This window comes from Opisthorchis viverrini (genome assembly GCF_000715545.1).
Source record: "Opisthorchis viverrini unplaced genomic scaffold opera_v5_7, whole genome shotgun sequence".
NCBI lineage: Eukaryota > Metazoa > Platyhelminthes > Trematoda > Opisthorchiida > Opisthorchiidae > Opisthorchis > Opisthorchis viverrini.
Window position 1 is genome coordinate 2518545 of NW_008751663.1, and position 13130 is coordinate 2531674.

Consider the following 13130-nt stretch of genomic DNA (forward strand, 5'->3'; position numbering starts at 1 on the left):
AGTACGCGGTTATTACAGCTGACAATGATGATGATGATGATGATTATGATGATGAAGACGTTACTTCACTTTTGGCGTACCCGCAATTAGCCTTTGAATGATGGTGTTTTAGATCTTAGCTTTTCATTCGGGTAGTAGAGAACTTCGGGAATTCTCGTGAAAACGTGCCGGAAGTGTTCCATTCTGGCGGCATCGTGGTCACTTGGATCCCCAACACCTTCGCAGTGATTTACCATTTTCCAGGTACTTTTCAGCAGTTTCTTGAGTGTGCGGTAGACATTTCTTGCAGTCTGTCTGAGTTGAACTCTCCGGATATTTGGGCCACATATATGCTGGTGAATTTGTGACTTTTCAGTTCGCAAGGAGTGAATGAGGACTCAATAAGTCGCTAATGCCGTACAGCGATGATTGGTCGAAAATTGAAAAATATTCATTCGCATTGCCTCACTTAATCCCATCCTTAGGATGTAGTATTTTCAATCCACATTTCAACTGGGCGTTGTTCTGATGAATGAGCTGCGTGTATGTAGCTGAGGAGAAGTTCGCTAATGGGATGTGTTAGCGCATTAGTTCGAAGTCATTAGTGCAGGGTACTTCATTGAAGTTTTGTCGCTTGGGTAGAAAATCAATAGTTTTGAGGAACACGGGCCACGGGATGTCTCCGGTTTCAGTGAATTATTTCCCTCGGGAATAAATTCCATTGGAATGAAATTGACGCTTCCAAAATCATTCCACTGGAAGGATTTTCTTGAGAAAAGTACAGTATCCATGGTCGTCCTTCCCAAGAATCTTTTTATTTAATTTACTGGTAGTAACAAACACGACTAGTTCCTTGTTTTTGTCGCGCGATATGCTTGCCATGGGCATGATTTACCAGTTCTTTGGTGTCTCAGGCACCGTGAGTTTAACGGTGTAGATAAACTGTAGGATACGGGTGTTTCTCTCCATAATTAACTTGTTCATGAATCCATTGTAAACCATGCAACAGCAAATAGACTCAAACTTATCATGTTCTCATGACGAGTATTGTATATCTCTAACCGTATGAGGAACTGACTCACTCAGCGGTGTGTATAAGGGTTCAAAATCTTGGTCCATTGTACCAGGAAGAAAGAAATTGTCAGCTAATATTCTCTCAAATGCTGTTTTGTAATGTTCTGGTTCCGATTAGGAAAGAGAACTACTTCTAAAGGTGAAGGATTTCGTCCATCTTTTTTGAACGAATGCCATCAGACTTTCTCAAGCAAACGAGGCAGTTGGAATAAACCGCTGTCTTGGAGGACGTGGGTGTCGGATGTAGAGGTTTCAACTGTCACTTTCAGAATTGGCTACGATCAAACCAAAAGAATACTTATGGTTGTCACGACAACAAATCCGCCTCCGCTTCTGTTGGTTAGTGAAATGTCTTATTGTAGCACCATGTCTATATTTAGGTAAGACTTTTTTCAACCCAACTCCTATGGTTTTCTATTTGTACCAACTGCGGGAAAGTAATCAACATAGTTCTCCCCATAAATTAAAGTGCCCAAAAAGCAAAGCTGTCATGAACTGCAAGGACTTGTTTGAAAAGTGGGGAGCTATAGGCGCAAGCTGCATTTCACCGTAGCTGCGATAAACTATATGCCAGTTTCAAGTTGTCCTTCAGTGAAATTTACGGTCACTGATACTGATAAGAATCCGCTCTTGTCTCCGCAGTATTCACCATTCTTGGATACTATAATTTTACGTGATTGTAAGACGCGATAGCAATTGTTATTTCTCATACACAGAATGCAGGGTAGATAGGGCTTCGGCAGCTCGATATTCTACCCTCTCTACTGGAAAAACCCGAATGTGATATCGTACTATTCTTCCAGGTTTACCAAAAACCAGCTAACCATAGGACACAACCCCTTTAATGTGTTTCAGTCTTCACATTACTTTCCATCGTGTGACCCTCGGACTAGCGCTTACTTGCTCCAATCTCGATGATCTTGCGTCAAGTGCAACAATACGCCCACGTGGTTACCTATACGTTGTGTTAGTGCTTTGTCGTTTGCGTACTATTAATTTGGCGACGAAAAACGACACGTTTAGCTTTTTACCGATGAGCCGTTTAGTGACACTACTAAGCTAAGTGGTCCTTTGATGAATGTAATATGATATTTATTTACATGTTTAATGGAGGAATCACTCGGCTTCAGGTCAAAGGTCAGTTTTCAGAGAAACTCTCTCCAAAGAGCAAAATGAAATGCCTTTGAAAAACCTTGATTTATTTCTTGGTAGGGATTTTATTAGCAAAATGAAATCAGAAAATTAGTTTTTTATCGATACGTAGCACTAATAACTCTAGTATGAACAAATACTTTGTAGTTTCAGGATGAAACATCTTCAACAGAACCGTTCCGGTGGTGATAAAGGTACTTTGGAGCTGAGAACAAGAAGTTAAGCAGCCGAAATTATCGTTATTAGGGAATTCTCCACAAACAAAAGATATTGCCAACGAAAGCTATTTCATATAGATCAAAATCAAGACTGGTGGTCAAATGATCCGTCGAAGAACATCACATCTGGTTGGAAATCAAGAGTAGACCTGTCCGTTTTAGTGTAATCCTCCACGGTCGAAGGATAACAAGGAAGTCACGGTCACATCATCTTCAGGGTGGACTTCAACAACGAACCTCCTCTGAAACTTTCGAAGGCATTGATATTTTCAACGAACAGCTGTCTAACTACTACACTGCAACGTGTGTTTGGGCTCAGAGAAAGTCTTTCGGTACCAAATAAAACAGGCCTGTTAGGTTACACAGTCTAGTCAGTCTGAGATGTGTTCGTTACACGGTGAGGAGTAATAGACAAGCGAGGAGAAGTTCCTGGAAGTGACTGCATTTTTAGATAACCAGATTTTAAGGTGAACAGCCTCTACTGAGTACCAACTTTGAACGACAACCCGAATGGTCCACGTACTTTTTAGTACACATTGAGGTATAGGTTTACGATTCTGTGATTTGCTAAGCTAATTGGGTAGAAAACATACAAATAAGTTGCTTGCAAAACTTATATCCGGTGGGGAATAAGAACACGCGGAAAGATGTGGCAACTCCCAACCAAGTCATACAAAAAACGTAGATTGACGCACTGAATCTGCGCGAGTCGTTCACAGACCAGCATAGGACAAGGTAAAGAGAGAAGATCAGGCTTCCTTGTCACCCAAAGCAAGCACGAGGGCTGGGATTTTACCGGGTCGCCCAAGCTTAGAAGTAGAAGTTGACATGTAGGGGTTGGGTTCGAACTACGGAACTCCCAGTCAGTAAATTCTCTCCCCAACCACTGAGTTATCTTTTCCCCTGAGCCACACTGGTGTACCCATGAAAATTTAGAAACTATCATGGGGAAAGATATTGTACAGTGATAAGCTAGTTGACCATAAGCATGGAATGAAATATAGATGAAAATGCCTTAAGATGATAGAAGTGAAACTTAAGTTTGTTCAAATCCCATTTTCATCTTGCGTTAAGCCAAAAAAAGCGTCAAACGTAGAGTAGATGAGTGAACTGACAGAATAAATATGACTCAAATAACAGTATACCCTTGCATCATAACTATCTCTCTAGAAAACTCGGTTAACTATTCTGCCCCCCCGGCGCGTTCTCAAGTTTTATTTCTGATTATCGGTTTTGACTAGATAAAGGGATAATCGATGGTGGATATTTTTTTCTTTTGTAAGGATCGCTGGCACCACTGACTAAGTGACCCAGCCAAAACATAGTGCCTTCATTTGCTGTATAGATTTGGAAAGTCTGATTTTCTAATAGCCCTGAGATTCAGCCTTCCCATATAGATGTACTTGGAGAAAGAAGTGTTTGGATAAAAAATACCTAATCCAGACTGACGCTGATTAATTTAGGCATTTTCGTCGACCATCACTTTATCCACACACGCACACTATCAATGTAATGAGTTACTTTGAAGAACAGTTCTCTCAATACAACTTTACCAATATCCAGTATGATAGGCAAGGAAAAAATAAGTAAACAAATAGACATATCTCGAACCAACTAAACCTAGCTGGCCGACGGTCTTGATCTACTCCGGAAAAAATTGCCCAATGGTATTCAAAGATCGATCCAAAAACGGTAGGGTCGATAATTTGGTCCATGTGACTAATCTCTGGTCTGTCAGACATAGCGAGCTCCAGCGAAACAAAACTAAGACTTTCAGATGGACTACTTTCAAGGTCGGACAAAACATTTGTCCGTAAATAGCGAATTAGGCCACCCCATCTCTACATCCATTTTAATGAACTTTCTAAATGACAGCAGTAGACTAAACTGAACATGTTTCCATATGATTTTGTTACCACGTCTGAATTTTTTTGTCAAATTCCATAGTGTTATCCATGAGGTGTCCTGATAGGGGGGAAACCAACTCTGCATAATTAAGCGGAGCAATTCCAAGGAGAATGCTTATTGTAACTATAGCAAACATAAAAACTTTCAAGTTACAACTTCGATAAAGCCAAGCAAATTGATCCTACAAGAGTCATGCACGTAAAACATAGTGAATGAAATCTGATATCATGAAACGGCGTCATCCGTTCCCTTCTCATGTTTGGGTAGAAAAATTTCAGTCTTCCTTCAGGGGTAAAAATTCTTTTTCCTCCTGAGTTCATACTCTGGTTTGTTAAAAAGATACAACATACACCAAAGTTTCATAACACTGATTGTGATTGTGAGGTCATACAATATGAGTGGACCACGCGGAAACTAGCTATGACTTACCAGTAATAGGGAAGGTGATATAATGTCAAACCGTTTCATCACTGGCCGCAAATGTGAATACTAACTTCAGAACCAGGTATTTTTTTAACTTTGACTAGCTTACTGTGCTGTTGAAACGTAAATCCATGCGGCCTACTCATAACCCCGGCTTTTGAAAAGGCTCAAATTGATCTTCCGCTAAAGTACTCCTCAGTTTTATTGGAAGCGTAACAATATTACGAAGCCTTCACGAAGAATTTCAACAAATGTGCATCATTTTGGTACAAGAGGTGCAAATTAAATGGTGATGTTGTAACTTGTCTCAATTACTTGATTGTGAAGAGTTTGAATGTCAAAAAAGTGCTTTCAAGGCATTGTCTTTGATTTGGCTGGTGGGAAAATTCCTCTTCCTTCCTTCCTTTATTTATTTCTTTGTTTCTTCCTTTCAGTACCACTTAAACGACCCGTGCCAGTATATCCAATCTGATGGAAACTTGTAGTCACGTGCATGAAGTATAACAAGGAACTTTTTTTATAAATGAAACTACTCACAAGGTTGCTCAAAGCTCTTCGACAGCCCACGACCGGTTTCGCCCTTCTTGGGGCTCATCAGGTAGGTGCAGTCTCCGAGTTTCCGTCAACCTTATGTTCTACTTGAACCCAAATTGCGCTGTTGTCGAGAAATACACTCATTGGCAAATCAATTGGGTTTTCACGAGAGACTCAACTGAATCTCTCGTTTATGATATTCTACAACTGAATGTGCGCACACAGGCCGCCTCGTGCTTCAGCTGGCACAATATTCGAGATATCGCAGTGTATTTTCATAAAGGAGGAAATCATAAACCAGAGATTCAATCGAGTCCCCGTGAAAACCAAACTGATTCGCAAATGAGTGTATTTCTTGATAACAAGGAACTCTTTTTACCACTTCTGTTCACTCTATAAGCAGGCTCCTTAAAATTTCGAACAATTGGGCAAGCACATGTTTGTTCCGGAAGTTCCACGTACTCAAGATGACAGCGGTCATCATTAGAAAAACTCGTTGGTGGAACCACTCAATCTGGTTGAAATTAGAAAAATGAAGGAACGATTTTAATGAGTTGCCTTGTTAAAAAGTGGAATACTGAATTCGAACGGAGTGCTAATTGACGTTAAAAGGGCCACCAAACCGCCACAGTAAAACCGATATTTATATGGAATAACCCATAAAATACTTTATGTATCCAAAGGAATTTTGTTAACTTTCCCCGTGAGTCAGTTGCGTTAATACTAACAGCAAACTACCCTTCAACTATGGCCATGTTTTGCTTAAAATCTATCCCGTTACAATAAGCTGCGATAAAACTTGGTCATAAAATTGTCAAATTTATTTTGTACTATTCTTTAATATGTAGAACCATTTGAACATTGCACAACTTATAGAAATATTTTTTTAAAAATTGTGCCTTGTATGGAAATAGATTATTGGATTTTACGAACAAATTACACGTGATTTCAGTCCTACGAATAGTTGTTGCCAAGTCATGTGGTCCTGTTTGCCCGCGACTGATGTAACATGTTTTCCGTTTTCCGGTTGATTTTGTGCCAAGGGTCATACATGGCCTAGTAAATAAATTATAAATAGTATATATGCAATACTGATCAAGAAGAACAGGGTATGAGTAAAAACGCCTTGGAATAGCATCAACGCTTTTCCATGAATGGGGCTCAGAAACGGTGCTTCCTGTACATTCACTGGTCTTCACATCACTGACGCCTGATAACTCGATGAAGTTCAAGAGCTCAGACTCAGATGAAATGAACAAATATTGCAACTAATAATAGAACCTGTGTTCTGATGAAGGGTTGTTAATTTTGAGGTTGTTGATCATGACGGAAAGAAACCAGAACTGTTGAAGCCCAATGTCAAAAGTACTTTTTAAGTACTAGGCGACAACAGAAACGGCTACGTACCCAGTTGATACAGTAACATTAAGGAGTGTAGCATGTATAATAAAGGTCACATGGGTGAGAAAAGCCGTCAACACATGACGTTGGTTCGACCAACCTCGGATTCATTCGTCCTCGATCTCAACGCTGTTCTCAAAAAACAACTGACATGTTGTAATCACGTCTGTTGCACTCAGTTGCACAATGATCCATTTCGCGATTTCCTAAGAGGCTCAGGTGCATAAGAAAGAGCTAAGAAGCCTGTCCGCACAATGGAAGGGCTCGACAGTTAAGTCTCAGAAGGGATCAGCTTCGCTGGAACAGCACTTATTTTTCTGCGAACTGTGAAGTAAACTCCGACTTTGGAGAAGTACCAAAATGAAATAAATGTCAACTAAAACCTCATTACAAATTGGATGTGAAAATTTGAGTACTCTGATTTGAGGTTGTAAAACTGATGCTAAACGTTGTCAGTAATGACTAAACACAGCGCCTTTCTCCGGATAACTTTGAGATAATAAAATTGTCACGGTTGACGTGAGAAAAATAAGGAAACAAACAGTGGAAAAATCAAACTAGACCTTTAACTAGACTACAAAGGATCAACCAAAGAGAACATCGCCACTGCTACATGACGCAGACGATGAAGGAACTGATTACACTTAGATAAGTCGAGTTGACATATGACAGTGTGGTTGTCAATCCACGCAGGATCATTAAAAAAACCGGGTGTGAGGGTGGAAATTCCAACCCGACCAAAGGTCACAGCAACCCTCTGACACAACTAGCTTAGCTCATTCACACAGACGGACAGCAGGTTCAAACGACACTCAGGAGGGACCATCTAATGAACCGAACCAGAAGAACTAGACCCTAGGCTAGACCCAAACACATGTAGGTTTCCTCATCGACCCAACACCTGTTCAGCCACCCTAACAAACAAAAATCTTTCGGCCGACACCCAACTGAGATTTAGCTCAATTCAGCTGATTGGTTCTCCTTCCGCCTTAAATCTCGACCAACCTCGGAACCTAGTCCCCTGGCCTGACGAAGCTTTTGTGTCAAAAGCGAAACGTTGCCCAGCAATATGTCTACCGATTGTCGCCATACTTTTTCGAAAATGATTCCACTTCAGTTTACCTTCATCGCAGCGCACATACAAAAGTATTCATTAAAGTGGTTGTGTTGTGGCGCAGCTTTGACGAAAACCTTGCGATCGTTGCTCAGATTGTGGTCGTTGACTTGTTCTCTGAGCTGGGCAAATCGATTGCAAATGTTTCATCACCAATCGAGATGACATCATCAGTGCGTTACTGGGGAGCGTAGTGGTGCGTAGCGGTGGGTTAGTGGTTGTTCTAATCTACTTTTATGCTTTCGTACTTTCCTTCGTTTGAACACCCAGCTCTAAAAAAACAACCAGCCAAAAATCACCATGGATGTGTACCAGTCCATCACATTACTCATATATGACCGATATTCTCTTAGTAAACCATAGCAAGCTTACAATTCAACTAGCCGGATAGAAGTAATAAAAGCCCAAGGCCTGTGGAAGATATGATTCAGTGAGGAGTAGAGTTCGGCGGCATAACACATCATGCCTTTGATAAAACCCAGGTCATTTTTCATGTCGTCCGGATTGTTGTTATGAAGTCAATAAATACTGCTTTGATCCTGTTGAGTATTTTGCTGAGTAATCTATACTCGTATCAACCAATTTGTCCTAGTAATTGGTATTGAACGCCAACTAGTAGACACAGCACCGAACAGGTAACGGGGCCGAGAAACATAATGATTTGTACGCTAATTTGGTTGTGCAAAGAGGCTCAGCTGAACCTGGCGCTTATGATACATGTCAACACATACACAAAGGCAGCCTCACGTTTTCCATAGTTGAGATACCTAATAACATTTTCTTGAAGGAAATCTACCCATAAAGCATTTCAGCAACCTTAAGGGGTAGTGTTGTCTGAAGTAATCGTAGAATTCTAACGTCCTAAGAACAATGTGGTGATTGCAGCAGCAAAGGAACTATGGAAGTGAATCACACAGTACGTAAGTTTCCTGAAAAAAAGCGACAAACATGAAGTGGGCCTACTCAACCGGATCTTCACCATCGGATCAGTGCCCACTTCCATCGTCATTTTGGCGAGATGACTCAGTGGTTAGAACACAAATTTACTGACCGAGAGGTCTGTATCTCGACTCCTGTTTAGGCTTGGGCACTATGGTAGCATCCCAACCCTCGTGCTTCCATCGGATGGCTTGGCAGTTAGGCACCAAAAGGATGCTAACAGCAAAACGATTTGTACTGATTCATTATTTATTTTGGGAATACAATATGCTCCAGATCATATACACAACCGATTGTGGATCACATTGCTGCTTGTCCTCCAATAAACCACAGTCAATGAAGACTAATCCCCTTTCAAGAAAGTTCCTTGCAAAAGTGGTTGGTCCAGTAGGTGTGTCACGTGGAACTACCCAGCCTTAGAACCAATCAGTATACAGTCCAAAAGGCGGGATTAACATAATAAGAAATACAATAGAGTTTGGGAACCAGACAGAGAGCACATTAATTTCATCATACGCACGCACAGGCACACAAGTTTGAGCTAACCATGTGTCTAGCATACCTCTAAGAAAAGTGGATGTATTAGTTACTTTATGATGATTCTTCCATCAATACGATAACTGATTTTCGCTGAGCTTAACAACTGAAAGTTCTTGGGCACAATTTTACAGACCAATCGTTTTTCTCGACGCATCTTAAATGTATGAGATATTTGTATTCATTACCATTGGTTGAGTTCACCCAGCTTTTTCGTGGCCTCGCTCAGAGTTGGTGAACATATCAGTTAAAGTTGACATCATCGACCCAATATACTTAGGTCCTGTGGACGCATCGAATAACATCATACATTTAGATCTGTAACCTAGAAAGTATACCTTAAATTTAACACTGAATCTCCCATCTGATCCGTTGAACCAGATTGGGCCTAGCTGCTGAATCCAGAGATAGGCGACCAAAATAAACTGATTTCCTAAAAGCGCGTGAAGAGCACAAACAGGTTGTATGTACACGACTGTCAGATGCACAGAAAGAGGTATTTCAAGCATACTATCTGAAACTGTAAGAAAAAGCAGCACAAACAGGACCTTTATTATATGTGCATTATGCAAACTACCACAATAGTTTATAAGTGTTAGGACTGAAACCATCTGTAACTCGGCCGTGTTCCACACGAGCAGAGTGACCTGATCTGGCTGTTTAGCCTGAGCACGGACCGAACTGTTTTAAAGACTCGTGTCCAACTGAAAAATGTAGACTGTTGAAAGCACAAAGCACAGGCCCAATCGCACCAGCGGGAACAAGGCGTTAAACGACGGATGCTAGAGACGACCCGGTTGGTTGCTCCTGTAAGTGTATTGCTGATGATCGAATGTTGTTCGTCACTAGTTAAACGGAAGTCAGACAAGTAAACAGCCCGACGTTAGGTGTGGAAAATTCGAAAACCGCACAACTGGGGACAAATGTATCCAGTGATTTACGGACTAAACACGTATTACTAACATCGAACCAGAGATGTTTTCTGATCGGGAAAAATTGCTCAGTTGTTCACCAAAACCATAATCGAACAGAGGGATGCCTTCTTCTGGGCTCGCCTGCATAAAATAGTGTGAGGAACTGCACTTGTAGTGCAACACAGTGCATAAAATATCTTTCATGGGTAGTCCGAATGCGTCCAACAAATTGGTGCATTCCAAGGTGTTTTTTTCTCGGTCCGAGACGAGCTCCAAGTGACTTCCGCGGGTTTTCGACCGACAGCTGATGCGAGTTTCTATCATCCACGCGCATTCACGGGGGCTGCCGTGCCGCACCTTACATTTTTTCGTCCGCTTAGAGGGTCTGAGCTCACTCGCCAAACTGTTGAAGCCAAAGACTTGACCGAATATCCAAGCTGCCCGTCCATTGGATGGACGTCTCGCATGCTAGGAGCACTTGCGATCGTATCAGTCAAATCCGATACCATAAGCCCGTCATCGATGGCACACCGTAATAGGCCGTAATGTCGGACAACCTATCTACCTTTTCTGTCGCTCACTATATTCATCGGCATCGCGTCGAAGCAGATGATTCGGTATCCAGTTTACTATGGAGATATCCGATGAGGACAGACCCCCCGAGTATTGGTATAAGTCTAATGGTTCAGAATATTTTGTTTAAAACGGTCAAAACGGTCTCCAAATCTGTCAAAACCCCTCGTTTACTGAAGTGTAAACGAGGTTCACGAAAGGCCTCGAATTTAGGCTCATCTTTTGTAATATGCATTTGGTTGGGTTCCACACATTCTTCGAAGCCTATTTGGTTTCAGTTTTCCACTTTTTTATTGACTTCTTGGGAGATTATCGTACTATTTTCAAAGTGGCTGTAATTTTCCCAACCTCTTTCCTTTACATTAAACTCCCGCAAAAACAGAAGTGTACAAGCTTTATTGGAAAGTATCGTGCTAGATGCTTATCACAAGCAAAAACGCTGTCCAATTTCAAATCTTATTTCTCCCGTTCGTTTAAACAACTATCGTTTAAAATTTATGCGAATGGCCTCTTTGTACCCCGTACTATCCAATACATGAGTCATTGTAGAATTCAGAAAGCAGTTTGACAAAGTTTAGGGCTTTCTCCATGTTTTCTTTCGAGCAACATAGATCTAGAAATGGTAAAAGTAAAAACGAGTGATGCGTACATTTAGAAGAATTCTAAAGCGGAGTCTGCGGTTAAGTATTGAAGCGGTTTACTTTTGGATCGATCAGTCTGAGTGACCAGTGGTCACGTGAGCACACCATGGAAGAATGAATGCGCGTATCCGTGCATTCTGAGGATACGAAATCTGGTTGCATGCGTCGGTTGCGTCTATCTCAGAAGAAGATATCGCAAATACAATAATGTTTGTCAACTTGTGTTCAATATGTACATGTGAGTAACGTGTATAGTTTTTAAGGTGGGATAACGTCCTAAAAATTCCAGAGGTCTGTTCCTCCCCAAACCATGAACAGTTTATAAAAATTCTTGGAATCTATCACAAACCGTCGTTTATTTCTGGGACATATGGAAACCAAAGCGATGGCCTTAAAGAAAACTGTGTTCTTCCGGAGCAGCATCCGGCAAACCTTGGCAGACTCTATTGGATGCAATGAAACACGCTCGAGATTTTGTGACATGTCACCGCTTTCAGTTAAGACCCGCAAATTACGACTCTATGAATTTTCAGTTACTTGTAGGTCATCCTACTACTGTGCGTTACCTGCATCACACAATCAGTGCTTGCTTTCGTCCAACTGCCCACACACTTATGCCTTCTGTGCTTTTGGGTACACCAAAGTAGCGCAAGGGCGTGGGCGTATACGTCATAAAAACGTGTTTTGGCTGACTAATCCCATTTGACGCCCTCACAGGCACATCAAGCTAATCATCTGATGACGTTGCACTCACTGGCATTTGTAACTGAGTATGAAGCTCAGACGTTCTACTTCAGAAGGATGAGCATTTGCGCACAGTATAGAGATTCATACGGGCACGTGGTAAAACGAAGCCATAATAGAGTTAGAGTGTGATCTGGAAATTTTATTCCTGGTCTGCTCAAAACGATCTTCCAGGTGGCGGTATGTACACGAAACTGGAGGGTTTCTTTTTTCCGGGGAGGGAGCATCCACATGATGGATCGACCTTGAAGCCTAAAATGACATGTAAAAGATGTGTCTCAATTATCGACAAAAAGGATTGTTACACTTGTCGGAAATTCCGAAAAGTACTTCGTAAAACCAGAGTATAGTACTCAGAGTTACTCAGCTTTGTTGAATCTGGATTCACATTCAAATATAGATTTTTCACTGTGGAAATCCACGAATAAATCTACATATCTAATCTGGTTATCCTAAGTTTGAGACCAGGCTGGCCAAAAATTCTTCATACTGCAAATATCAAATATCATACCTTCTTTTCATAGAGGAAATTACTCTTCGAAAGCTCTTCGACATCCCACGACCGGTTTCGCCCTTCTTGTGGCTCATCAGGTAGGCGCATTCACCGAGTTTCCGTCAACCTTATGATCTACTTGAACCCGAATTGGACTGTTCTTGAGATATACACTCATTGCAAATCGATTTGGTTTTTACGAGAGGCGCAACTGAATCTCTCGTTTATGAGATTCTACAACTGAATGTACAGCGCAAAGGCCGCCTCATGATTCAGTTGGCACGATATTCGAAATATCGCAGTATATTTTCATGAAGGAAACTACTCACAAGGTTGCTGAAAACTCTTCGACAGCCCACGACCAGTTTCGCCCATCTTGGGGCTCATCAGGTAGGCGCAGTCCCCGAGTTTCCGCCAACCTAATGTTCTACTTTAACCTTACTCGATTCATCGGTTAAAATATCTGGGAAAGGTTGAAACCGGTGT

General features: G+C 41.4%; 1 protein-coding gene across 1 annotated transcript in view; it reads right to left on the reverse strand.

The window, feature by feature from the left end:
* Positions 1–10517, reverse strand: part of T265_00724 (hypothetical protein) — a gene marked incomplete at both ends in the record, with an annotated part of 53691 nt that extends 43174 nt beyond the window's left edge. Inside the window, one exon of the mRNA XM_009164573.1 lies at positions 10243–10517. Coding sequence (XP_009162837.1) covers positions 10243–10517 — 275 coding nt within the window. The remainder of the gene's footprint in view (positions 1–10242) is intronic.
* Between the last annotated feature and the right edge of the window lie 2613 nt (positions 10518–13130).